Below are 24409 nucleotides of genomic sequence, written 5' to 3'. Positions count from 1 at the left end.
TTTATTTTAAAGTCAGCCTACCTCTGAACTACTAGTCTGAAGCCCTGTATCTTTTGGAAGTTTTGTTAACGGACCTAAAATTATCTTCCATACTCCAGTGTTGGCAGTTTTTCGGAAGCTCACAAGTCAGTAGAAGTTGTTACACTGTCTCCTTCTCACCTTCCATCCCCTGAGGCACTTTGATTCTCTCTGCTTCACTCCCACGCGTCCCCTACCACTCCTCCTCTCTGGCAGCCCAAAGGTGCTGCACCAACTCTCTGCAGATTCTCTGCTGTGGGCAGCAAACGTGGCACATTTGCCAGCCTGAGATAGCATTTTCACTGGTCTTGGCACTTCTGGTTGATGCTTAAGCAGTTCTAATGATAACTGCCCTGCTTAGAAATTTATTTACTGGCGTATTTGTGTGCCTATCTGCCATTGCCAATGGGCTGAATTTAGAGAAGAGCAAGCAGCCACACTTCTGAGTTAAGTGTAAACGAGATTGGATGGTGAAGCCTTGAGGATAACTGACATACCAAATGTAAGTTGGTCGCAAAATAGGAATAAAGATAAAATATCTAGCTACCTTGTATTATCTGGGTGCAATAAGAGATATTTACGTTACTTGACAAGTTAGAAAAAGCGAGATTTAACAACTGAAAAGCAACTAACCCCACAAGACATCAGAAAGCACAGTGTAACTGTAAATTTTATTATTAGTTGCTTTACTTTAAGATTTAAAGGTGAAATACTGATCCTACTGATGCTTTTCCAGTGCCTTCAAGGCATCCAGAATTTCATCCATTAATTAATTGACCTGTAGAACAAAGATAAAAAAATACTAGGCTGTAAGGGATATTTTGGGATTTCATTAATTCATGTTAGCAAAATATCTGGAGAGCCGCCAGTGAAAGTCACTATGAAGTTGCAAGACATTATTTTTAGTCTGCAGATATCTTGGCTGAGTTTTCCCCTGGAAGAACAAGAATAATTATAAATCATCTTTTCCTCTGATATTTTCGAGATAGAATTTTACATTTGCAAAAGCAGTTCAGATATCTGAGCTTTACACTTTGCAAAGCAGAAAAAACTGCTTCAAAATTCTACTGAGACTTCCCTGGCTTGATCAAATTTAGACCATCCACTTCAACAGAAGACACAGATGGACTGAAAGACAAAACTCACAAGTCTGCTGCAAACCCCAGAGATCCTTCCCATTTGGGGCTTAGCATGGGAGAGAGCTTTCCCTTCCACTCTGTGCCCTCAAGCCTCTCCAATCCATCAGCAAGCTTTTCCTTGGAAGCAGCAGTGCTGCCATCTCTTCCCACACGGTTGTGAACAGCCCGGTTCTGATGGAAGGAATTGCTCATTATCTGTGTTACAACTGTTTTTTAAAAGCCGCTGCTGCGTTCATGACTAGCTGTACTAGTCAGTGTTCTTATACATACTAATAGATGGTTCTTACATGAAGAGACACAAAGAACAGAAAACAGGAGGCAGAATGGACCCCCTTTTTGGAGTGGGAAACCAAGACAGGGACACAGTAATTTCCCAGGGGCCCAAAGAAATATACATTTCACAAGGATCACAAGTTCTATGTCTTAACTTTCAGCTCAGATTTTTTGAATCCCAGACTGGTTCCTCAGCTATTCTCTCTCTCTGATTTAATGCTGCTTTAATTCCTGTGTAGCACTCTGATGATAAGCCACAGTCTGCAAAACTCAGGCCATGCCAGGTCACCTATGGGAACCTGAGGGCTGCCACGGGAACATGAAGAACTGCTGTTCACTCATCTTCCACCTTGACCTTGTTCTAGTCCCTTGATCTGGGAAGTCAAGGAACACAGAGGAAGGGAAAATTTCTTAGCAAGATTATCCAAGGGAAGTCCCAAGAGCACATTGGATGCAGTCTATCAGCAAAAGAAGCTGCTAAAAATTCTGCTCAGGTGGCCCTGCAGTAGAACAGAGAATGTCAGCTGAAACCAAACAGACCAGCAAGCAGCACCCCAAATTATTCAGCAGGTTCTCAGCATTTGAATAAGTAATTTTATATCCAGTTTTTTAAATGCCTTTGTTTAGTTAATAGTGTTCACAAACAATGAGACCAGTAGTATAGAATAAAGACTATTACTGCAGCTGTTCTCATGGCTGCCAGCAATTGCAGAGAGGAGAATTTTAATAACAATAATAATACCTATCATCCTCAGAAATGCAGAACCAGACTACTTACTTCCTTTTGGCTACAGAAGGGACGGTTTAAGGCCATGGAATTTGTTTTCACCTACTTTAAAGCCTTCAATAATGTAGCTCAAGCAGAAAATAACTGCAGATATGCTCTGGCCATAGCATCTATTTCTTGCATTACCACAATGTCATGCAAAGCACCTCAGGAATTTCAGTCCATAAACACCCTGTCGCAATGTACAGTACAAGAATACCACCTATGCCACCTAGAAAGCCAATGGATCCCTCATAAAAGAAACCCCTCTGAGAAACTGATAGATATCCTTCCAGCAGCAATCAGTTCCCCTCAGATCAATCTCTTTTGTGTACCAATTTATCATCAAAGTACATAAGATACACTGTGATCTGCAGCTCCTTTTCTGTTTGGTTATTATTAGCTCTGCCACCAATTTATTAAGCAAGCAGAGCCCAAATAAGCAGTCCTCTAGGATAAGAAAAAAAAAAAAAAAAAAAAGTCATGCACATCTAAGCATTGACTATTCATAAGCTGCCAGCTGAAAGACATGAAACCTTTTGGGACAGCTACAGTCAACTTCAGGATACTCAAGATCACATCATCATGGTTATATGGAAAAGTAAGTGCTCTACTGCCCTTCTACACATTTATAATTTCTTCTATTGCACATTTTCAACAAGCACCTTTGTGTGCTGACTCTTGCTAACTACCTTCTACAGCACTCTAGAAAAAGCCCTTGCAGTCTGCTCTATGAAGTTCTACTTTGGCTTATTATTTTCTTAATATTATTTACTGAGCTATCATTTGCATTTCTTCATAACCTGAAGTGCATGTAACAGCTCTACAAAACTACTATGTTCCAACCAGAAGTCAGGATGAATTCAAGTGAAGGACAAGGCTACCTATGAACAACAAAAAACCCAAGTCAGGCATGTAAGCAAATGCTTTTAATCTATTCAAATCAAAGATTCTGCAAACACACAAGGTCACTGTGACCAAGATGCTGAGAAACTGGAGAAGGAGAAAATAGTTGTTTACTGCAGTAACAGTACCATTTTCTTTCCCAGACAGAGTGACCTCAGCACTTCCCCTATCTCCTGGAAACACTGCTCCCTTTTTCCAAGGAAGGACTGAGGCTATAGAGAATTTGCTTTTTGCTGAATGCTTCTTTTCAGGGATTCACTTTTATACATTCAATAACATTGCTGTCTGATGCACAAGAGCAATTTGCTGTCTGCTGTAAGCAAACAGAACACAAGGAAAGCAAAGAAAACAACCACATAGACTGAAATTAACTCAGAACCATAATGTTCTCTAAAAGGCTCTTACCTTGTGCCTTTATGGACTGAATTTATTAATGAATCTGTTCTCAGAAACCTCAGCAGCTACAGCAGAACCATAACAGAACAGTCCAAAGAAGGAAGCAGGGAAAAAAAAAAAGCCCAACAAAATAAAAAGAAATGCTATCACCAAGGAAGGTAGACTGACTGCAGGAGGAGACTACAACCTAGGAATTCTGATGACCAGCTCCGTGTTTTACGGACCAGGACTGCATTTTCACAAGGGGGAAGAATGCTTTTATTTTAAAAAAGTATTAAAACCCTCCCACAGGCAAGTAACTTGCATTTTAATTCAGTGTAGCTGGGAGAAACAAGCCCTAGAGAGAACCCTGCAGATCACCTTTGATCACCCTACCCATGTAAAATTACGTTGTGTATTTATCTATACCAGGCTGGTATCATACGATCAGCTAATATGTTAGAAGCCTACCTCTCTTTCTACAGTAGTGAGAAACAAAATTTTCTCCTTTATCCATCCAAGATATGTAAGGAGAGAAACAATAAAGATATGGTATTTTGAAATGCATTAGCTAGCACTATTTTAAAAACAAACTAAGCAAATGCTAAAGGAAACTAGGCAAGCAAGCATTTTTAAAACTTTGTGTGGTCACTTTTTAAATAAAATATGATCCATCTATGTAAGATAGGAAATGTGTAACACCATTCTTTAAAACATGGCATATATCCAAAGCTTGAAGAGAACCTAAACAGGAAGATGGAATACAAACAGGATACGGAGACATTCATTCTGCAAACCAAGACCTGCACATGGACAGTTATAACCAAAACCCTGCACAATCTGAAAAACCCCACCTCCTCAAGGCTGAATAGACAAATTTATGTAAACCACAGCATTTATAAGAATGTTGTGTTCATCACAGATGCTTAAAATACCACTTTTTTTAATAACATCTACCTACTACTTTGGGATGCACTCGGTCTGAGTGCAAAGGGAGCCTTTATGATCCCTAAACTAACCTTTCAGGCTTCTTTCACACCTACCTATAGATACAATTAGTCTCTGTGATTTCAGATTAGGCTAAATGTCTTCATGTGTCTGCAGAGCTGAACAGTATACAAAGTCCTTGACCAAGAAATTGAGTTTTCTTAAAAAGTAAATATTCTAAGTGTGGCTTAAACCCTCCTAAAAATGGCTAACCCTGTGATGCTTTGCAGGGAGAGGCCTAAAAACCTAGCTCCAGGATATCCTGGCATGTTACCCGTTCTGGGGAGAAGCTAGGAGGTCTCTGGCAGCACAGCAAGTCAAGAAAGATCAGTAACCAGTGCTGTTAATGCCTTGTGGCACATCCCTGCTTTCCTTCAGTCTCTGGGCTCATGTTCAGCTTCTTTCCTCTTGCTAAAATAGGGTAAGCTATTCCAGCCTGGAACCAGGCACAAGGAATCCAGGAAGAACCACTTCAAAGCCAGAGACAGCCCAACATAAGGGAAAGACGAGCGTGCAGATGGGAACCCTGAGGCTTCTAAGTTGATGCTACTTTCCAGGAGGGCATACAGTGCCTTTGACAAAATGTTAACAACTTCCTGAAAATGTCCAGAAATTGCAGTTAAGAAGGTGCCTTGTCATCAGGGGATACTAAAATAGCATAGTGACAGGTAGCAGAGGAAACTAAAAAAAACCAACCAAACAAACAAAAACCCCACCTACGTAGGCTAGAGGGGCTTTGGTAGATAACTGAGGAAAAAAAGCCATTGCATTGCAACAAGTGGAAACAAGACACACACGTACTCCAGTTTCAGTCCTCTCCCAGAGGTGCCCAGCACCTTCCTTCCAGAGGATGAAAGCAGCAGACTCCTCCAATATCACGCCTCTGTGGTGGTAGTGGGCTTGATATCAGACAATCGTTTATTTTCTACTTTACCAAATAACTGTAATTTGCCATCACTGAATCCAAGTCCAATGACCTTGCATCCAGGATTTATTTAGGCAGAAAATGTAGCACTGCTCATGTGTTCAAGTCTGGTAGCTCTGGAGCCTCTGACAAGGAGCGGCAGATAGAAGTTTTTTTCAAACTGTAACCTTGCCAACATGCCTCAATCACATTGGATTTAAAGCAAAGTTCAGCCTTGAGGGCTCTGTCAGTATTTAGTCTTTTGATGGAGACTGCCAGTCACCACTAACAACATCAATTTTCAACAAATATGCACCCACCCATCAAGAATCAAAGCGAGCCTACAAACTCCAGCCTCACAGGACGCTGAACAGCCATCATATGACAGCAACCTTCCAGCAAGGACCAGCCACATTTAAGACAAGCCACTTGCAAGCAAAAGGCTCCTCCTCCACTACTAGTGCTCTGATTCTTGTTCTAACATCTGCACAAAGACATATTTATGTGATGCTGAAGTCCCTCTTCCTATCAAAGGACTTCCCATCACCTGCAAAGGGTGGATTGGAGAAGACAGTATGCAAGAAGCAGAGCTGAAAGCAGGTCACCTCAAGACTGTAAGCAAATCATGCATACATGCCACTACAAAGCGCATACACACACATACACACAGATGTGATTAAAGCAAACGGGGCGGTGGGGGTGGGGAGCAGTGTCAGGGGCTGGTAGACCTCTGCAATACCCATGCAGAAGCAAAAGAAATACATCAGGACAACTTACTATGAACACTGAATTTATGCCTCTAAAAATTTATTGGATTCTTGACTTGCAGCTGCTCCCAGAGCTACAAACAGCTTTGACAGGAAGAACAAATACGACATTTATGTATCAGCCTTATTTCTGGTGCAGCCAGTACAGACTCCATTCATTTTAAACTAGGGGAAGCAACTCGTTGCCACAGGTGTGGTGTTTGGCATCCACACAGATACAGGCTTGTCTGTGACAACAAGCTGTAACACTTTTGGAGGTAAATTTCAAACCATACACCAATATATTGACAGTCTAAAGCAATGGTGGCAACTCGTGATTACAGTCCCATTACAGCTGTAGGTCATTAAAGCACAGCTGCCTTAACCCTTCCTTCCTTCTAGGTCCAGCCTTAACAAGCCCCCTCCCCACGCACAGAGGGTTGACAGAACCAAGGCAGGAGAAGTCCTGAACTCACCAGGACTTTGGGCTCCATGAACCAGCAGTGTCAGCTCAGCAAAAGAGGGCTGCACTAGAGGGAAGAATCTCCCTCCACAGACACTTACTCAGTCAAAACCCATGCCCTCCAACTGAGAGGCCTTAGCACTTGTCTAGAATACATTTTTGTTAAACCTGCAGAGGCTGATGTGGAAATTAAAAACTGAAAGGACAGAGTCAGATGACTGACCCTAAATAACATCCAAGCAATTCAATCATGTCTTTCCCACTGCAGGCTTAGAGAGCAGGATATTGTAACTGGTATCGATCAATCTGTTTGCTACTCTAGCTGACAATGGTCTGGCGCTGAATGAAAATTTTTAGTATTATTACATGACTCAGGCTATCTGACAAGATAATCAATTATATGAAAATCTTCATCAAAGAATTAGATTAATAAACCTTATTTCTCTTGAAACACATCATGTACTTCACTGTCAACACTTACTGAGGCTCACTAAGCTACAGGGAGAACCCACATCGAAACAGTTATGAAGGTATTACCAGAAAAAGAATACTTGGGAGCTCAAAAATAGCCTTTATATTTCTTTATATCTTCCACTGAACTATTTTTTTCATGTGATGTAATATGAAAAATCATGCTGCTAATGTAGTTCTAGGAATGAACATGAACATTTTCGGCCTCACATGTAGATACTTTTTCCCCGCTGGATTTGCAGGAGGTCTATACAAACAAAAATCTTACAGCAACAGTGCTCTTTGGCTCTTATCATTATCCCTGTTTAACTGATGTGATAACTGAGGCAGAAACACATTGAACTTTTTGTCCAAGGTCACACAGTGAAGTCAGGAATGGAGCTAAAGCAGACTCCAGCCCTTTCACTTCACCACTTTGTTTTAAACCATCTAATCTCCTTTTTAGCTCTTTGGTGTTCATACAAAAGTACAGAAGACTGTTAATACACTGTTAGCCTTAAAATCACAAATCTCCAACGTAAAAGGAATGCAGGTTATGTTTTAAAGCAAGTATACAAAAATCCCTTTTCAGCCCACTGGATGCAGAAATATTGCAGCACATCCCATCACTTTAATAATATCTCACAGCAGAAGGTACTTGAGTCACTTTTAGTGTACTGCCAATCCTAACTAAAAGCTTTTAAGACTACTAAAAATTATGCAATCACCCAGGAACATGTAGCTGATGCAGACTCCTGGAATCACATGTTATAACCAAGCTTTTCATTTGTGTATGAAGAAAGTTCAAAAGAAAGGTAAAAATAAAAGTAATATGTCTATTTTCCAGAGCACTTAAAAAGTGTCTTATGAATACTAAGCATATCGCCTCAACAATTCCATGACAAAATGTTACCAGCAGCTATATCAATATAGAGGCTACACAAAGAAGACATGAAAATTGAAGCTGTAGCTTCAGACCTAAGTAATAACAAAAGGCCTCCAAGTGCCCCAGAGGCCAAAATTCAAGGAAGCTCAAGCAGCGACAAGATTCCCTGGCCACCATCCCCTTGTTCCAAGGTTTCCTGTAACCACCTTTGCTTCCTGATCCATGTGAAACAATGTCAAATCAAGGCAGAATAGGTTGCTTTTTTCCCCCCTTCTTACTGCACTTAAATGAAACAGCTTTCTTGCTAATGCAAACTCTGCTGCATTTATCCTTACTGTGCTCCAAGCACTTTCATTTCTTTACAGTGAAGAAGAAACATAGCTTCTTTTGTGCTGAACTTTGGTTGCAGGTAGCAACTACCATTTGTAAGTGACAGTGTGTATCAAAAGTTCAAAAGGTTTGTGTTCTGTAGTAATCTGATTTAATCAACTTTTTAACTCCTCTTCCTAGCTTTCTAGAGCAGTTACCACTTTGCCATAGGTGTAAATCTTTTTTCTCTCAATGTCAGAACTGCACCAATAGAAACAGAGTGAAATAGCACCCAGCACAAAAAAATGTAATTTAACAACCTACATAACAAGTTTTGATAGTATGTTTTGAAAAAGGGCTTAAATGATTCAGACACACTATGGAAAAATCAGTGGAAATCAAAGTCATTTCAGAAATCCTATTCCTATCTGAAATTTAAATAGCTAAGTAAAAGTGCTCAGCTGCTCATAGGATCTCAACATCTCAAACCTCCTAGTGTTGGGTGCATAGCAGAGGCTGTCGGTGCTTCCCCTCCTTGAAAAGCTACAGTCTTGTGTGGAATTCAAAGGTCTTTTTTAACGGCCCTTATGAACTCTTTAAAGAAACATTATTTTTAAGATGGGCATCAGAATGGCTGCTGGCATTTTATAGAGGTGCTGCAACAGTAAGTAAAGAGTAAATATCTGTTTATTACAGTAGATGTGGAAAGAGCCTTCCATTCCTAAGCCTTACGCATAACCACCGAGGCATTCAAGGACAAAAAAAAGGACAAGTCACACTAGTAGTCTTGGACCTGGCTGTGAGAAACAGCTAAGCTAGAGGCTGCAGTCAGAAAATAAGAAAAAAAAAAAAAACATCACAGCTGATCTGAAAGATTACAGAAAGGCCTCTGATGAGACCACCAATAACACAAAAAAATCCAGCTGCACTCCAGGAGCTTAAGCCAAGTGCAATTAAAGATGCTGACAGTTCACCAAGAGTGCAGTGAGCCAGCCCGGCACTCACTACAAAAGTGCCAGCGTACAACAAGAATGCAGCCAGACTAGTGCATACATCATCGAACAGAGACAAATGCTCCACAACTGTGCAACCTATGACACCGAGACCTTCAATCAGGTCACAGTAATTCTGAGGGTGACCATGGACAGCACAGCTCCTTACAAACAGGTATCTTTACCCCACCACCCACTTTCCAGATTTGATAGGCCTTTCACACACTACTACAAACAGGCTCAAAACAGGTTTTTGGTTAGTAGTCTTCCCTGCTACCATATGAGAGGTTTATAATGAAGGATGTTTTGGCAGAGAGCTTTACTGACCTGTCATGTTAACAAAATATTACCCTGTTACAGAAATACCACAAAGTTCCATTTAATTTTTAGCACTTGGTATAAATTGCTAGCTTATTAAAGTATAATCCTCAAAATGTAACAACTCTAATTCTTTCTTCAGTCCTAAACATCAGGGACTTGGACAAAACCAGACCCATTTCCAAATGACATCTCAGTTTGAGCTGGGAAAATTTGTATCACCTCTTTATGGATGCCTTTCATTGAAGCATAGCCCAACTATCTCCCTGCAAAACCAGGAAGAGTCTGAAAGGGCTGTTAACATTCACATCCAGTTTAGATATCTGACTTGCCACAAAGTAATTACTACATTTGCTATGTATCTAACATACAATTAACAGCAGATATGACTGGGAGAGATTAATTATGTAAGTCAAATTCCAACACCTTTACTCACTTCAAAACAGCACTCTGCTTTGAGAGTAGTCACAGTGATTTCAATGGCATTACTTGCCAAAATAGGGCACTCTAACAGGAGCCAAAGTGACCCAATCAGGTACATTTTTTTGTGAGCTTGGTCTTTACCTGTGTTTATAAACAGGCTGTACACACATCAGGATCTAGCATATATAAACAAACGAAAAAGTTATAGAGATATCCACATCTGTCAATGATAATGGACTATTTGCACGACACTGATTTACTTTAACCAGTAGAACATCAAGTCCATGGTATCTTCGTATAACCTTACTGGAAAATGAAACTGCTGTTATGTTTTTTGCTGCTTCGGTTTGAGACAGATATTATAACCACAAAGTTCAGTTGTGAGCTTCTCTGATGATTCCAGTTGGGAATGACGCAAGACCACTGGGATGTCTTAGTCCCTTCTTCCTCAAGGACAAGCTACAAAAGCTGTCTGAAGAGACAGATAAATTTCAGGCAAAGATCACTCTTGAGAGCAGCTGTAATTACTGTACCTATGCTTTATGTGCCTGAAGAATCAATTAATTTGCAATTCTTATAGAAAACAGTAGACGGAAATACAGCTGCCTGTCTTCCAAACATACAATTAGCGTAACTGCTATGAAATCAGTGTCCAAAAGTTACAGCTGTCTGCTTCCACTAGAAGCAGGTGGGCACTCATTTTCACTGCACAAGTCACACCGTTAACCACTAAAATGGAAACACAAACAGCATAGGTAGGTCCCTAGCAAGAGATCTGAGAGACAGGAATTTAGTTCCCTCCTCTGCTGTTTTCTTGTGCTACCCAGAGAAGCTGTCACTTTATACATCCCTCAGTTCCTCAGCTCATCAACAGTTCCTTCGGCCACACGCATGTTGTATGGCTACAAGAGAGCTTTTCATGTGATGTAGTAGGGGAAAATAGAGAAATTCCCCTTGAAGAGGTACACTTGTCTTTAATAACCTAAAGGAGCTGTGATGTTTGCAACCATATTTTGATTTTAACGTATCAACCATTAAACAAGCAGAAATGTGAAAAGGCTATAACAGGCCCAACTAGAACAACTGCATCTTTGAAAGTTTTAAAGACCAGAAACCTTAAGCACGGAATTTGAAACAAAATTTAAAACCATCATATTGTGTACGTTACTACTGATATATCATTCTAAAGTTAAAACTAAGTCAGATAAACAGGTTATGCTGTGCTTACAAGATGCTAACCCTGCAGAGAAACATTAGAATGTTACTAAACAGAAGGGGAACAAAAAGTTTGGATAATGCCTTTAACTTGTGCTTTCTGTAATGGAAACTCTGGATTTGAAAAAAAATATAACCTGAACAACTTGTTCTCCCCTTCACATATTAATCTCTGTGATTTTCCTCCATGGAAACTGGTAAGCCCACTCAAGTGTGCAATTAAAACATCAAATCATAACCAAAAAAACATACAAACCCTGACCTCATTGCCTCCATCTTGCTGTTTCACCTCATGGCTCCTGCATGGTACAGTAGCCTTCATTGTTTAACAAAAAACTGCACAATTTTTGAGGCAGCAAAATTTGCCTGCAAATTGCATACAGTATCACGCTTATCCAATTAGTCACCTCAAGAAATGAAAAATAAAAGCTAGAAGCATTAGCATAGCAAACAGGTACAAGAACGTTTACACCCATTTTTTGTTTTATTCCTTTTGCAAATCGAAGGAACCAATTCTGCTTCTATAGTTTCAACCTAGGAGAATGCCAGAGACTGCAGTGGACCAACGTTGAATTTACACTGGCATGCACAAGCAATATCTATTTGTTCCAGGGCTCTGTGTTAGAATATTTATGAACCTTTAACCGAGATTTTTGCCTAGATAGCTTTCCTTTCACATAAACATCATCACACTATTTTATCAACTGGTTTAAGTAAGATCAGAAGAGTTGCTAGAAAATTTGCAAGTTGGGCCAATAAGACTACTAGCATTTGTCCTCCATAATAAGGTAATGCTTACATGTTTCCAATGAATGCAGCAGGTATGTGGCAGCTATACCTCACTTTGATGTTTTAATTCACATAGCCAGCACACCAACTTTTTAAGCATCCCTTATCACTCAAGCAAGTACTTACAGGGTCAGAAGGACCACAGAAGTCTCTGAACACTTTTGGAGGCTCAGGTTGTATAATCTCCATTGCTATGCAAGGGCCTGAACACAGCTCTGTAACCATCTCCTGGAAGAGAAAAAAATAGACAGAAACAAATCTGAGCTTCTTTGGGCATTAGCAAGGGTTGTATTCCTCCCCAAAACTAGACCCAAACTTACAGGACAGGAATAGATAAGAAATATCGGTGCATTTAGGAAAGCAAAGACATGAAACAAATATATTAGTAGTATTCACAACAAAAGAAACTTTTTCCATTTTGCTCCTTGGTTTAGAAGGTGGAGATTGAGGTAAATTGGATATTCAGCTTCAACAGGACACTGAAGAGCACGCAACAACACCCACAATACCTCACATTCTTTTGTGGGTATATCCATATTGATCTGGACCTGGATTTCACAGCAGTATCCCCTAACTTGTCAAACTAGACTGAATCATTGGAACACACTTTGCTGGGTGTAAGCCTGAAAAATCACACTATGTTCAGCCAGTTCCACAGGCAGCAATGTACTTGCAGTGTTCCCTACAGGAATACACAGTCTATATTTGTTTCCAAATATATACCCGTGTGATGGCTTTAAGTCATTAAAATGTCTTTGGGCTTTTGGTTCTCGCTGTCTTTTCTTTTCTGTATGACTACAGAAGCTGAAACACAGAAGCCAAGAGAACCTGTGCTTGTGGGACAACCTCTTAGGGAAAGGGTCCTTGATCTGGCAACATTCCTGTGGTGTACTGTTACCAGAATCTCAGTTACACCAAAATCATGTTTCCCTGGAGCCTCCTGGAGAGTAAAGAGACACTGTGAGTTCTGAGTGGGTGATGAAGATGGGTCTTAGTTTTCACAAGCTTAAATTAACTCTGGGCATTAGTGCCAATTTGGAGTTTGTTAATTAGAGGTATAGGTTTCACAAGCAGAAATAATTTTTGATGTTCTAGTCTGGCTTCCTTTTTTAAATCATGCCCTTACAGTCACATACTTGCCTGGAAGTCTGGGCAGACAAGTTTTAAACAAATCAGGACAATTAAAAGAATCAAAACCAATGAGGAAAATGGATAGGAGAAAACATTTACAGGAAATAAGGGAGGCCAGGGAAGGACAAGTAAGGTACTGCAATCAATCCCACGAGCCACAGGCAGGTCAAGGATGAGCACACAGCGTGGGCAAAAAAGCAGTAGGAAAAGAAGGATTCAGTCTTTCTCTATCTTTTATGAACTGTGATGGAAACTAAATACACAGACTCCAAATCAAGCAGCACTGTCCCAAAGAGCTGCTATCTTCGTAACATTCCATGCTGAGAGCATGTGGTTAATCTCCTTGCTCTGAAGTCAATGGCACAGAATTTTAGCCACATGCCTCTATCATCCACCTGATCCTAGGAAATGTAGGTAGAAGTATTCCTGAGAGGACATGAAAAGACTATAGCCTAGTTTCATGCTCTACAACATGAATAAATATTTTGATTCCAAAAACTTGTCACCAACAGATCCTCTGTTAAGAGCAGGTCAAAGGCTAAGAAGCAGCCAATTGCCACAAAGTCACTCCTCTTTAAAATTTCATCGAATTCCATCATCTAAGTAACTTTTAACAGGAAAGCAGAGAAAAAACAGGCTTTTAACTTGCATTGAATCAATTGCATTCCTCCCTGCAAACTGTGGTTTTTCTTGTTCCTCCCTTTTCTATTGCTTCTGTACCAGCACTGACATCCCACCAGCAATGGCAAACAATGCGAACAAAGTTACTCCCGCCTCCTTCATTACAATACAAAGCTGAGGACTGAAGACCAGCTGCCACCAACTACAGCACAAAGACAGGTGGTACTATGTGAGACAAGCTTGGTCTGCCTTACACAGGCTCATCAAATCCGGAGTTGAAATTAAATAGCAGACACTATTTCTCTGGTAAGACTCCCAGTTACAGCTAAATCAATTTTTCTTTAGAAAATAGTTTATTCATCAAGTAACATTGTTTGTGGTCAAGCAGAACCATTCCTGGAGCTGGATCAAGCTCAAGCATTTTTGATTAGCAAAGTGGATTCTGAGCTGACCCAAAATAATCTCCCTTCTTTTTTCCCTCTTTTCTATTCTGGCTACAGTAGGAAATCCAAAGCAAAACAGCACAAAAACTAATCAATAGTATGCAAAATCCCATGTAGCTAAAATTTTGGGTAATTGTCCAGCTTTCTCTTTTCACAGAGAAGCGGTTTACATACAAAGTCAAGCCTTTAGCTGACAAGGGGTAACCAGAAGAAAGGGGAGTGCAGTTTTTGAAAAGGGTTTCTGGATGCCAAGCATATTCTGTGCTGAGTTATTCTGGAGTGATAAATAAAATTCAGATCAAAACAGACATTTCTGAGTCATAGATGTAAGAGGTCATATTCTTCTTTCGGTATCTTGTTTTGCAACTTAATTCTTCCTGTTTGGCCTGCACTGACAGTATCTATTGCTGCTCCCATATGTGCTTTATCTGGATCCTTTTACCATGATGATTAGCTTTCCCATGTTTTCCTGTTCTACAGATATCCTGAGTGCACAGAGATATTCATTTCATTTTATTTCAGCTGAGTGCATCCAGCACATATGGCTTGCAGGACAGAGCCCTAGATCCTCACTTTTCTTCAAATCCCGTCTAAAACATATCTTCTTTATTGACTTACCCTGTTTAAATGTCACATTCCCTTCTGAGTAACTCTCCAATTAAATTATATAACTAAAATTTGCAAATTAGGGAGTCAAAGATTGTACAAAATTGCTGCAGAAGATGGTAGAGAATTTCCAATTTGTCTCAAAGCAGAGACTTTTACAGTACCACAGGATTCTTCAGGTCCTGAAAAACTGGTCAGATATTACCATATTTGAATTCTGCCATGTACCTACAAGTCTGTCTGTCCAATCTTCCTTTGGTCCTTGTCAAAAATAGTATTACCAGTGGAGACTTTAAGAGTATTCCCCAATCTGAGAGTGAACTAACAGTACTCCTATTTGAAGACAAATCTACAAACCTTGTTGAATTAAGTTAGACTGAACAATCATGCGGGGGGGGAGAAAACAAAAATGTCATTATTAGAGTAATAGGAGTAACTGTCTGGCATAATATTGCTAACAATGTAGAAAACTTTCAGTAATTTAACCATTTAAAAATTAAGGAAAATTTGCACAGTATATAGCATGGCAGTGATGCTAAACTCATTACTGTTTCTAACATGAACCAAAATCCTCTAACAGAAGGCAATACAGAAATGCAAGCTTGTCTTCTTGTATTCCCATTGTTCTGTCTACAGTCAGGAAGTTTTATGTGACAGTATAACAATGCCTAATATATATATAAGTGTCTAAGTCTTAGATGTGCACTGGGATTACAATGTATCTTAAACTTCTTAAATTTTCTGACAATCCACAAGAGTCAGATCAATAAATTTAGGAATAGCTAAAAATGTCATTAGGGAAGTATTCAAATACAGAAGCCCCATCGTAAACAAAATAATAGATATATATTCTGGTCCCAGCCACTATTGCAATATCAAATCAAAGATACATATGTGACGCATTCTCGTAGCTCTACCACAATAAAATAACTTATCTGGCTGTGTGTGGGTGTTGGGGTGTGTGTCACAGTGCTGTATTTTACAAATTGCTTGGCTGAATAATTTTCACAAAAGACTTCCTTTCTTACAACATAGTTAGAACACTTTTCAAGATGAGTTAGTTTATTTGAGAACAAACTACAATTGGTCAATATCAGGTTCCTAAAAGAAATCCTATCACAAACCCCCAAAAGGAAATATGTGACCATTTTCTTGTTTAAGCACATTCTATTTTTAAGCAGATTCTTCTCATACTTATACTTACCACATATTCAGCAACGACACCTTTGTAAATCTCATAAAATTCTTCCACATTTGTACGCTCCATGTTGAACTAAGAAAGCAAAAATGTCAGCCAGTGTGCCTTAAATGACAACAGCAACAAAAAAATAGACAAGACACCCTTCTTAAACAGTAAACATTCAGAATACTTTTAATTTTTGCTAGGTAAAAGGAATGGCTTTATAGCTGCAATATGAAATTTGTCAAAAACTTCAACAATGATGTCACAGGCAATACAGCACACAGTATCTTCTTCCACATAAGCAGACAATGTAGTGCTGGCTGATGCCACTAAGACATGCAAGAGGATCTGGTTTTTGCACAGTAAAGGGGCTATTCTTCATTTGTCATGAGGATTTGAATCATTGATTCCAGATCTCGAGACTTTCATTAAAAAAATCAAAGGGCAGTACTTACAGGACTACTCTTGGGAACAATCTCTGTGCCAACTTCCTTTAACTGTCAAGGGTGACCAGGGTGCCAAAATCCTTTCAGTATCTTTAAAAACCTTCCCCTAAATTAATACTAAATATATATTTTAAAAAAATCAAGGATATTAACAATTGTTTTTCTAATCTTAGCTAGTAAATTTTGTAAAGATATCTCAAATTGATCCAGAAGAAACATATAATTATCTCCCTTCTAACTATAGGGCACCTGAGATACAGAGAGGTAAAGTGTCTTGGCTCAAGGTCACCCAGCAAAGAGAAACAGATCAGCTGATCAATCAAATAATAAACCACAAATATCCTAAGGACAAGGCTGATCCCAAAACATTGCTACACAGTCTGTGCAAGGGTTTTATATTGCAGGGAGACACCTGTGCATTGCTGTGAAGCACATGCAGCACTTCTCCACCTTCTGTTTATCAGAAAAACATACACAAAAGAAAACATACCATCTGCAAAGCGGAGATCTGAAATCCTTCATTGACGATGGCTTTTATAATCTTTCCAGCTAGACCTGAAGAAACACAGAAAAGACAGTATTCAATTCAAAAAAGGAGAATTTACAATTGGAAGGTACTTATGACAATATACCACTCACTTTCAAACCAAAAAAACCAGTGTTTTTGTAATGCTGTGAGAGGAAGCAGAGAGCAGAACTGAGTTCACACACTCTATGTTCTATCTAAAGTGATGAGCTGATGGTCTCAAACAACTAAACTCCATGCAGCTGCTGAAAAGAATCTCTACCCAAAAAAAGGTAATTAGTGAAGCTTTTGCTTTACTCAGATCAACTGCAAAACACCCAGTTGCTGCAAGATCAGGATTTATATTTTTAATTAAGCTCCACTGGCAATACTGATGCTTAAACAGTAATCAATTCAGGGCACAGGCTGCTTGTTTTGTTTTTTATACAGTGTTCACCAGAGTGGGGGTCCTACTTTAAGCTAGAAACAATGTAGGATAATAAACATTGCCAATAAACCAGCACAGAAGTTTATGCCTTCTATGGGAAAAATACATCAGTGCCAAATAACCTACTGCTTCTGAGGTTATAACTCACAAATATCTTATTGCTGATCGTACTGCTTACTTTATTCTCTCCAAAATGCATCCTCAAAGACTGAATGACACTGTAAAACAAAACACTAAACTTCAGAGAACAAGAACCACCGATTTTTCACTAAATGTGTATTTTAGATTTGCCTGTGTTTACAAGATCAGGCAAATCTAAAGATTATGTCAGCCAACCACAGTACCCTGTGTGAGTGAATTTCATAGAATCACTGTTTTTGTAGAACATAAATGCCTGTCCTCTAGTACAATTTGTGAGAAACTACAAACTTCTGGACATTTATTCAGAACAGAATTAACCACAGAAGAACACCCTGTAATGAATGACAACAGCAGGATTTGACTCTAGTCATTAAATTCTTTTATAATCTAGTCTTTAAATTGTAGGATTTTTTAGCAATGTATAGATTTGGTAGATGAGAATAAAACAAAGCTAATATCTAGGTTCTAGCATGCTCAAGACCTGAATTGTACACAGTCTGCTAATACCTGTGACATAGGATGGGTGAGCTTCCTACCATGTTAAAAGGTCAGTGGAACCTCTGAGTAAATGAGTTGCATAGTTGGACAGCTATAAAAATTGTATTTACAAATTAAAATGAAAAAACTTGTCCCTGAAGTACCTCCCACTGTATTTTCACATTAAGTTTTATGTAAAAAAAAATTCCCCAGACAAAACAGCACATACTTCTTCCAAAAACCTTCAAACAACTAAAGGGAAAACTTGACATTTTGGTATACATTCAGTCCATGCAGCTCTCTGGGTTTACAGAACATAGCAACAAGTGGAGGCAGGTGCAGCTCCTGTCCTGCTATACTGTTACACCATGACTCACTAGCACAGATTGCAAGTTTCTTTCTAACGCTCCTGTGAAAGGGGGTGGGGGGTGGGGGGTGGGGAAAATCCCCTTTTTTTTCCAGGTGAAAAAAAATAATTCCAGCAGCAAAATGAAGGGACTTGGACAGGTCTGCCCAGGAAATGCAAGACCATATCAGAGAGAGAAATTAGACCTCCAGTTTCTTTTTGTCCATGCTGCTAGAAAGGCTGAGCAGCTCAGATGCTTCCACGCAGTTTCCAGTGAGGCAGCGAGCCTACAGTCTTGATGTCAGAGATGAACAGCCAGTTTATAAAGAGACGAAGTAACTGGCTGGGCATCATTCAGAAAATGCATAAATTGATAAATAATCTGTGACAGAGCATAAACATTTCTTCATTCCTGATCTTCAGTGTGAATACTCCAGCCAACAGCCACTGCTCCACCAGAAACCGATAAAGATGAAGAATGGGCACTGGTAGACATATGGCAACTACTGCCTGCAGGGACACGGTGATGAGAAGGGTATGAGAAAGCTGCTTTGCCCAACAGATCGCCATTTTACACTTTATCAGTCAAGAACGGGTCACTCACACAGGCCTTCACAGCTGGAATGCATCTGATGAAAATACATCAGGTATCAGGTACTATGGAGATTTGCTTTTTACAGAACTTTTGCCCTCAGCAGTTTTACAAGCTTTAAGCAAAATCTACGTTTTAGAAAAACAAAGGGGGTCTCAAAAATTCAGCTTTCTGGGCTGTTTCTGTACTGAAATTGTTAAGATTTTTCTTAGAGAGCAGACAGGCTCCTTTAATGACAGAAAACAAAGTAGGCAGGTACTTTGCATAAAGGTCTTTAATACAAGGTTCCTTTAATAATCAACTGTGATAAACCTATCAAGATTTTCCTCTGCACTGTATTCCTACATTCAGTTTCACTCATCAGAACAACAGAGCACCTTGTTGCTCCAGACAGATCGCCCACAACTTCAACATCCAAAAGGCTTATCCAAAGGAATTCTTGTCACCATTGTACAGACAGATGCCTTGCCAAAAAATTTCAAAGTGCCTTGAGGAAGAGGCATGAGATTTCATTTATAATTGCAGAGCAGGATGTTAGCTCTGATTTCCAGATGTGGGAACTGAGGCACAGGAGGATAAACAAGTTGCCAGAGGTGGTACAGATGTACACACCTAGTGACTTGGCCTCCCTTGTCCCAGTTTAAGCAATACATGTATCACTTTTCCTAGGGACACCTTCCTTTCAAATTCTACCTGAACCAAAATAGAAACAAAAAGCACAGAGACAATCCCTGAGCAACAGAACACTGGAAGCTCAAGGCCTGGCTTGGGATTTCTTTCAGGCTTTCAGCCAGTTGCATGACTGAATTGGGACGTGCCCTCTCCTTTGTGGGCAGATAAGGCTGAGGAAAAGAAGAACTAATTAGATAGAGTGCCATTTCAGCAGCTTTCAACAATGTTTTCAACTTTAAAATCCAGATCTGTAGTGAAAAAACAACTTTTTAAGGACCCTTCAAACAGGGCCAGTGCATGTTTAAAATGTGATTACAGTAAGAACCCAAATCAAAGCTGCAGATTAGGCACCAGTTATGATGAATTTTCAGTCACAAAGCACAAAAGAATCACAAGCATTACTAAATACAGTTGGGGGAATTTAATACTAATCCTAACAAATATGAGAGTGAGAGAGAAAAAAGGGTGCACGTGCTTTATATCTCCTAGGCAGCATTATGTTTCTACACACCTAATACAGGACAGATAACCTTCCAACTTATTTTAATCAGCTAAAATGATAAGGCATTAAGACCCCCTCAGTTACATTGATCTTCTACAGTTTGTTGTTTTACAATACACAGTATTTGAAAATCGTCCTTCATTAAGCAGCAGAAAGTAGCAGGGAAGACATCAGACTGAAAAATGTTACAACCGCATGCATAATTATGGATTGGAATAAAATAAAACAGTTCATGAAAGTCACTTTTAACCTAACATCACTTTAATTAATAGGATGTAACAGCTGTGTCACTGGGACCTGCCAGTCCCAGCACACTACGAACCACCAGCCAGCCATATGACTAGGGATGTTACATTCCCTTCCCTTTGATCTTGGCCTGTTTCCCAATTTAACCACTCCACCATAAAAAGCTCATTAGGCAAAGACAGCAGACTGCCTTCAAAGCAAGTCAAGAACTAGCTTCCTCATCTCAACCTCTATATGTCATTTTTTTAATACCCTTCCAATAATCAAAAATAATCCCTCTGGAACAACAACAGTATTTTTGATAGGGACACACAAACTGCTGCGACTGATCAGATCAATGATCTACCTAATTCAGTAACATATTTCTAGAAGTAACTGTATCAGATGCTTAAAGTAGCACTAACTATAAGTAGCAGTTTCAATTCATGTCTATTTTTGACATTTTAAAATGCAATTCTGCTTCACAGTATGATGAAATTCTCTGGTTCCTTATTGCCAGGTGTTAAGGTCTTGTCCCCAAACTCCAGAGAATCATGATCAGGCTTGACTCCAAGCAAAGTCCTTTTTGAATTCCAGAAGGGGAAAAAGTGGGACTCAGAGCTGGGCCCTCTTGCAATGTATTTCAGCTAAAGTACTCACTAAACTTTGTTTCAGACAACATCGTAAAACACTGCAGTAAGAAGCTGACAGATGTCCTTCTCAAAAAGTGCTTCTTCCTACCAGTTGGTCAACCTATCCCCTGAGGAACAAGGTTTATCTCTCTTCCTCTTCTGCTCTGACTACACAGAAATAATACAACTCCAAGCATTCTTACTATGCAACATATATACACCATTTCTAGACTCCCCAAAAATTTGGCCAGAGTGATAATCTGCAGCTATCGAGCTCCTAGCCTCTCTGTTTGAAAAAGGTGTTCCAATCATTTTTGTATTTGTACTCTGGAGCACCAAGAAGCAAGTCACGGAAGGACAGAGGGTCTCCTGAGTGACACACATTGGGCCAACAGAGAGGAGAAGGGGAGCTCAAAAGCAACCCAGGCTCAACATGAGGAGGAAAAGAAAAGGCAAGTGGGTACAGGCAGAAGATAAAGAGCAACATGTGACGAAATGATGAGAGAATATTGTTCATAGTGATAGAATCCAAGATTTTCAATCATTCCTCATTTCTGTCTAGGCACTGTATTACAGGAGAACCTCAGGACATTTGAAGGACAGCTTTACAAATTTTCACGAAGAACTCTACCAACACTGCAGCACTGATGAAAATCTTTACAAACAATATTCATTTGAAAATATTAAGAGGGTAAAGACAAAAGTTACCACCACTGCTTGACTGGAGAACAAAAGTCAGTATTTTGCTAGCACAACAAAAATATAATTTGACATACAGGCAGTAAATCTTAGGGGACTTTGACACCAAAACAGACAAGCGTTTGATGCAGCTGAGAATGGGAACCAATAGATGTAAAGGGGGTGAAAGGTTCAAAGGCTTAATCCCAGCTACAACCTTCTGAACCACTATGAACAAGGCAAGACCACACTTGTGAATGCCAGACAGGGCATTAAGACACAAAATGATGAGAATCTGTAGGAAAATAAGGTATTCTGGGAATTCTTGCATGGGGACAGGTGGGAAGAGTCACACTGGAAATTGAGATACAAAAACCCAAATTGAGAATACGGAAATTCAAGTCAAGGATCACAGCCAGGCTACAGAAAGTATCCAGCAGCGATGTGGCTGTGCAGTGTGTGCCATTTGAGAAGGGAATCTGAAGAAGAAAGAGTAAGAAGGAAAGATCAATACATCTGCAACAGTTTTGCTGAACTCAAACTGATGGTTGTATATTTACCAAAAAACAGAAAGGCTTAGGTTTGTGTCTTTCTGTCTTTCTTGTTCTTATGTCAAGAGAAAGCTTAAAAAGAAATATGTAGTTTGTTTTCCTTTTTATGTCTTTCTTTCGAGATGTTCATTATTTTGTACCCCTTTAGTACATCCACTTTGATTTTTCTTTCATTTGAGAAGATTATGGTCAATCACTCCAGTTAAGAGAATGTTTCTATGGCTCTAATGATTTCCATTTACTTCTGCTCATTTATTGAGTGTGAACAAAACTAAACGTGATATTTTAGTTGAGGCTGTACCACTGGATTTTATGACGGCATTCAGTATTATAATTCAAACTATTCATATCCTTACTAGTATTTATTTCTTTCTTTTTTCTGGTTATCCCTACTGAACACTATGCACGGGACTTTTCATGATCAGTTACAGTAAGGAAGTGGTTAAAATTATGCCTTGTAGTGTGCATTAGCCCATAATTATAAACAGTAATTTTAATTTACTAGTGCATTGTCAATTAACTTAACTCTAGAGGTTAAAAACCTCATGAGATGCCCTATAATCTGCTCCAGCCTCTACTAATTTTATATTCCACTTCCTGTGGAAGGTTTGCCAACTCACTGTCATAGATCAATAGTAAATATACTGTGAGCTCTATCATTTATTTTCAACTTGGCAAAAGACTATCACAAAGTCCTACAGTCTGTGTCTTGGCTCTTTTCAGACTCAATACCTTGTCTTTCTACTTACACTCTGATTTGAATAGGGCAGTAGGAAAAGAGACTTCAAGATACTTCTCTTTTGCTCCAAGGTACAGTGAAGTTAGACTATGCATGGCTGCATTTTTAAAATTTTTCTAAAATGTTCTCAAAAACTTCTAGCAACAAAGGTTCCATTACATCCCCAGATGTCAGGCCAGTGACATACTTTGAAGTTTTCCTTAATGATTAGATTAAATGTTCTTTCATCTAAATTAGTAAATATGCACATTTTCCAAATATACTTATAGAAAGCTGTATATTCCCATCTCCTCCATCTCAGGTTAAATAAATGAAAACCATCACATTTTCATTGGCTAAATCTCTTATTCTTTCTGCTCTCAGTTGATTATGTTATTTTTGAAACTGGACAGAAACTGGATATGGTACACAAGCTGGGTTCTCACCAGCACTGAGCAGAATGAGTTACTGAAAAAAACACCCTAAACGAAGTGTGTCCAACATCGTGAACACTGCTTGTGCTTATGATATATCACTGTTCCAACCATTTCTCTACAGACTTTTCACTGATACCCTGTCAGTTGTTCTCTGTTTTGTATTTGTGCAGTTCTTTTCCCTCCTCCATGGTAATGTTATGCCATTGTTTATATTCAGTTTCATTTTCTCACATTGTTTCATTTATGCAGTTCATCATGAACGTTCTGAATTCCAATTACACCCTCCAAAACTGTAGCAGACACTTGGTAGCATCTGCAAACACTGCAAGCATGCCCTGTCCTTCCCCATCTGAGTCATTAATGCCAATATTGACAAGAACAGGCGCAAGGACGGGTGACAAGACTTCACTCATAAACCCCTTTTAATTGGATATGCTTGTGTTCAAGAAAACATCTAAAGCTATGCAGATACCTATGCTGAACAGACCTAAATGTATGAATTGATTTACTAAAGGAAAATTTTGTTTTTCTCACAGCAAGGGACTTTGAGGAAGGCACTGATATTCAAGTAAATTAGATTATCTGGCTCTGTGTTACCTTCCTTTATGGAAAGCATACTTAGAGAATTCAGAGATCAGCAAAGCAGGTTTTCCTTCAAAAAAGACATGCTGGTAAACATCCACCATATCATCACTGAGTGATTTAAATGAAATTATAGACACTTGATGTATCAATTCCATTGGTATGAAAGAATTTTCATTAGCCTGAAATTCCCTGGACCACTCTTAGGATTAACTTTTCTCTACCCCTTTAAGAACAAAAATTCCAAAATGCAATAATAAAACCCCATTCCTAGCATCTTTTTATTTTCTTTTTATGTTAACACCATCATCCCAGCACAGAGATGATTTTCAGCTACATGAGCACCACTAATATAAGTCCACCAAACACTCTTTCCAGTAGTAGTAGGATACTTATAAGCTTCAGCAAGGATTGACTGTGCCATTTGAACTGGGGGGGGGTTCTTTGAAGTATACCTCATCCTCTTCCTTCCAGCCTCAAACTGTCAGAAAGGATTTCCAGGTTCAGTGCACTT

The 24409-nt window shown here is 39.2% G+C and overlaps 1 protein-coding gene across 1 annotated transcript in view; it reads right to left on the bottom strand.

Moving 5' to 3' along the window:
• Positions 1 to 24409, bottom strand: part of NME7 (NME/NM23 family member 7) — a 94861-nt gene that overhangs the window by 23652 nt on the left and 46800 nt on the right. Inside the window, exons 8-10 of the mRNA XM_055712678.1 lie at positions 16880 to 16944; positions 15965 to 16033; positions 12086 to 12187 (exon numbers count right to left, since the gene is read on the bottom strand). Coding sequence (XP_055568653.1) covers positions 12086 to 12187; positions 15965 to 16033; positions 16880 to 16944 — 236 coding nt within the window. The remainder of the gene's footprint in view (positions 1 to 12085; positions 12188 to 15964; positions 16034 to 16879; positions 16945 to 24409) is intronic.

This window comes from Falco cherrug, chromosome 5 (assembly GCF_023634085.1).
Source record: "Falco cherrug isolate bFalChe1 chromosome 5, bFalChe1.pri, whole genome shotgun sequence".
Taxonomy (NCBI): Eukaryota; Metazoa; Chordata; class Aves; order Falconiformes; family Falconidae; genus Falco; species Falco cherrug.
This window is presented reverse-complemented; position numbering and strand designations above follow the sequence as displayed.